Raw genomic sequence first — 3409 nt, forward strand, 5'->3', positions numbered from 1 at the left:
TTAGTGAGCAACTTGGGCCACGTACACCATTGCGTCACTTACAATGATGGTCCTCCCGGAAGCTCACGCCCATCGCCATGCACTTATCCAGGACTAGGTCCCCGATACGGTTTGACATTCATCAAGGCCCCTGACATGACCAGGATGCTCTTCAATGGGTTGCACATGTCCATCAATGCCAGCGGCTTGACGATACGCGTAAGGTTACTGGCCGCGTCGTGAAGAATTGCTAGCGCTTGGGGGCCCGGGTCGACGTCTGTAAACCCCGGCTCTGTGACGACTCTAAATATTCTCCCGATGCGCTGCCGAGACTGCTCCGCCCCTGGCATCGAGATGCTGGACAGAAGGTCTTTGGGATTGTAGTCTAGGTGCTTGAAAATGGCAGCTTCAAGCCCATTGAGCGAATGGGGCTTGGATTCGCTCTGATACTCCTCCAGGTTTTCAAGCACAGCTCGCAGCGCTTACTGACCAATGTAAAATGCGCTTCCCTAGTCTCCAACAAGATGGCCCCATCCCCCTGTCCGTCCGACTTGTACAGCCTTTTCTTCCAGGCTGTTGCCATGGCCCCTGTGCCAGCGAAGAGGGCGATACATCCCTCCGCCGGCTCGTCAGCGTCGAGACACGTCGAAAGCAGCGATGTGTCGCACGTTAGGCCTAGGCTGCCCTTCTTTGCGGAAACGCCAAAAGACTTGTTCGAGGCGAGACGACAGCAATTCGGCTTGGCCGGTGTGGTGTAGTCCGGCTATACCAGCTCAAACCTTACTAAGTCTCGGCCATGGCTGGCTCTGGTCGTCGCTTGGTAGACGCATTGATACTGCGGCCGCGGCAATTGCGCACCGGATCTGCTCAACGACATCTTCCAAGGGTGTTGAGTTGAGAGTGCAGGCCCCCGCAGTTGCTTGAGCAAGTAAGCCTCTTCTTCGCGTGGCAATAGATACGGCACACTTGGTCCCGCCACCGTCTATGCAAAAGAAGTATTCGTTCCCCTCTGCTTTCTCGCCATCTGTACCCGTACAACCAATCACGAACTGCGATTTACTCGAGTCTGGTCGCAAATGCCTGGACATGACCATCTACACCGTCTAATCTCCGCTTCGCAATACTCCAGTGCAGACCAGAGAGTCCCACAGCGCAGGCGAGCTTGACGCTGCCGCGACAGCGCTCGATTAGGGTCTCGATGCTGGCGTTCTCATCGGATTTGGAATGGTTCTGTATGTGTTTAGAGACGTTGCGCAGAAGTGGCCTTCCTACGCATATCTGCCGGAAGATACGTCTCGCTCTCTCGTGGAGCCTCCTTTCGGAGCATTCTTCGCGCAGCTGCCTGCTTTAAGACGAGTGCCTCCCGTCACAAATTCGGGTCCGACGGAGACAACAAGGGGGTGATTAACGCCCGTGCTCCCCATTCGAGAGGAGCCGCGTGTTATGGCCGCCGTCAGGGCGTCCGTGACAAATGGTGTTCGTTCCGATGATGAGATGCCAATGACAGTATTTTGTGAAGTAAGACAAAGATCGTACACCTTCGCCGCGCCGTCGTCATAGAGGTCTTCGGCACCCTCGACGACCTCCAGCACGGCCCCTATCCCACCCGCTACCACAGCAAGAAACTGCTCTCGATCAACCGAATTGGTGACTGGTAGCTCTGCGCAGTCCATATGGGCGACACGCCCGCTGTTTTCCGCAAATACGTAGATCAGCCGTCCGCTTCTACGTAAAAGCGGGATAAGGTCGCCGACGAATGCCGCGATGGCTGGTAGACACGCCGCGATGGCAAACGACACGCTGGCCTCCGCACGGTTGAAGGACCTGCACAGATCCAGCGTGTTCATTTTGTCCATGGCACAAGCCAAGAGGCTGAGAGCCTCTGTCTAGAGGCTGTTGAGAGCGTGCTCACGCAGATGAGGGTCCTGCGAAGACGTCATGGTAGGGGTTGCCCTCGTATCCCAGGTGCTTGTGTGGCGCCTCACTCGGCCGGTAGCGCCGTCCAGAGAGTCTCATTTGTCCATCTTTCCACTGAAGATTTCGCAATATATCGAATCTCGCGTCTTTAGGTCGGGGCGAGGGCTCGGCATACGCTCCGGCCTGATCTTTGCTCTGTCCGGGTCTGTCCGAACGAAAATCTGTGCCGCGATCCGTTCGTTGTGTCCGGGCCCCGCCTGAGAATCGGAACCGAGCCTCCGCCGGTAGCAGCATCAACTTCATGCACGCATCCAAATATCAATGGCTGTGAAGCCATTACAAGTAACCCAAGAAAGGTATATTGGCTCTCCCAAGCGACGACAAGCCTGGTCAACTCTTGATCCTCATCTTCGTCACGTACTTGAGATACAGCTGCTCTTCTGCCTCGACCACAATGGCTGTTGAAACAGAGGTTCTCGCTCCCGCGGAGGGGTCCAAGGTGGAAAGCCTCCTTCATCATCCTTGGACACAGATCGTTCTTTCCTCTCTTACTTTGTTCTACAACCCAGGCATGTGTAATGGCCTCACCGGCATGGGTGGACCTGGTCAGGTTGGTGCACTGTCGCCGCCAACTCTAACATGGCCACGCACGCCTGCACCGCCGGCGCGGCCCTCCTCGTCGTGGGTGCTTTTTACAAGTATCTGGGTCCTCGTACATCCCTTCTGCTAAGCGGCTAGACGTATGAGCTCTATGTCGGGTCGCTGATCAACTGCTACGCGCCCAAAACGGTGCCTTCGTCATCGCCGATGGTGCCCTGCTCGGCGTTGGTGCGGCCTTCTTCTGAGTCGCCCAAGGCACCGTCATGGTGACTTACACAAATGAAGGCCCGCGAAGACGCGAGATTGGCCCCTTCTGGGTCGTCTTCAACCTCGGTGGCGCCATCGCTTCGCTGATTAGGTTCGGCCTGAACTTTCAATCCGCGTCGGGTTCCGTCACCGACTCTACCTACATCGCTTACAAGATCGTTTTGCTCTTCGGCTGGGGGCTCTAGACGCTAGTACGATCGACTGAGACTCTGTCCACGAAGTATACGGGCAGCCGCATCGCCCTCGAGCCCAAGGCCATTACCTGGGCCAACCTGCGCAAATCGGTTGTGTGCAGACCGCCACGATTGTCTTTCACTGGAGGATTGTGTGCCTGTATCCCATGTTCTATAAGGCCAACGTCTTTTACTCCTACCAACAGAACAGCCCCAACAGCCGGACGTTCAACCTGCGCACGCGGTCACTCAACGGTGCACTATATTGGATCGCCCAAATGTTCAGCGGGCTGCTCATGTGGCTTGTGCTTCTTGTGCTTGACTACGCGCGACTAAGACGCAAAGCGCGAGCACTGGCCGGCTGGGGGGGGGGGTGCTCTTCGGTTACTGGCATGGCCATCTGGGGTGCTGGATACAAGTTTCAGCTGCCGAACGACAAGCGGCTGCGCCTGGGCCTCAGAAGGATCTTGACT

At 56.5% G+C, this 3409-nt stretch overlaps 1 protein-coding gene across 1 annotated transcript; it reads right to left on the reverse strand.

The window, feature by feature from the left end:
* Positions 1-1035: 1035 nt before the first annotated feature.
* On the reverse strand, positions 1036-2839 carry VDBG_09765 (N-acetylmuramic acid 6-phosphate etherase; the record flags this gene model as incomplete). Its single annotated transcript, XM_002999999.1, has 5 exons — positions 1036-1209; positions 1272-1803; positions 1892-2193; positions 2318-2498; positions 2772-2839. The coding sequence occupies 5 exons, from the start codon at positions 2837-2839 to the stop codon at positions 1036-1038; spliced, it is 1257 nt and encodes a 418-aa protein (XP_003000045.1).
* Positions 2840-3409: the final 570 nt, after the last annotated feature.

The sequence above is a fragment of the Verticillium alfalfae genome, genomic scaffold, assembly GCF_000150825.1.
Source record: "Verticillium alfalfae VaMs.102 supercont1.16 genomic scaffold, whole genome shotgun sequence".
In the NCBI taxonomy this organism is placed as follows: Eukaryota; Fungi; Ascomycota; class Sordariomycetes; order Glomerellales; family Plectosphaerellaceae; genus Verticillium; species Verticillium alfalfae.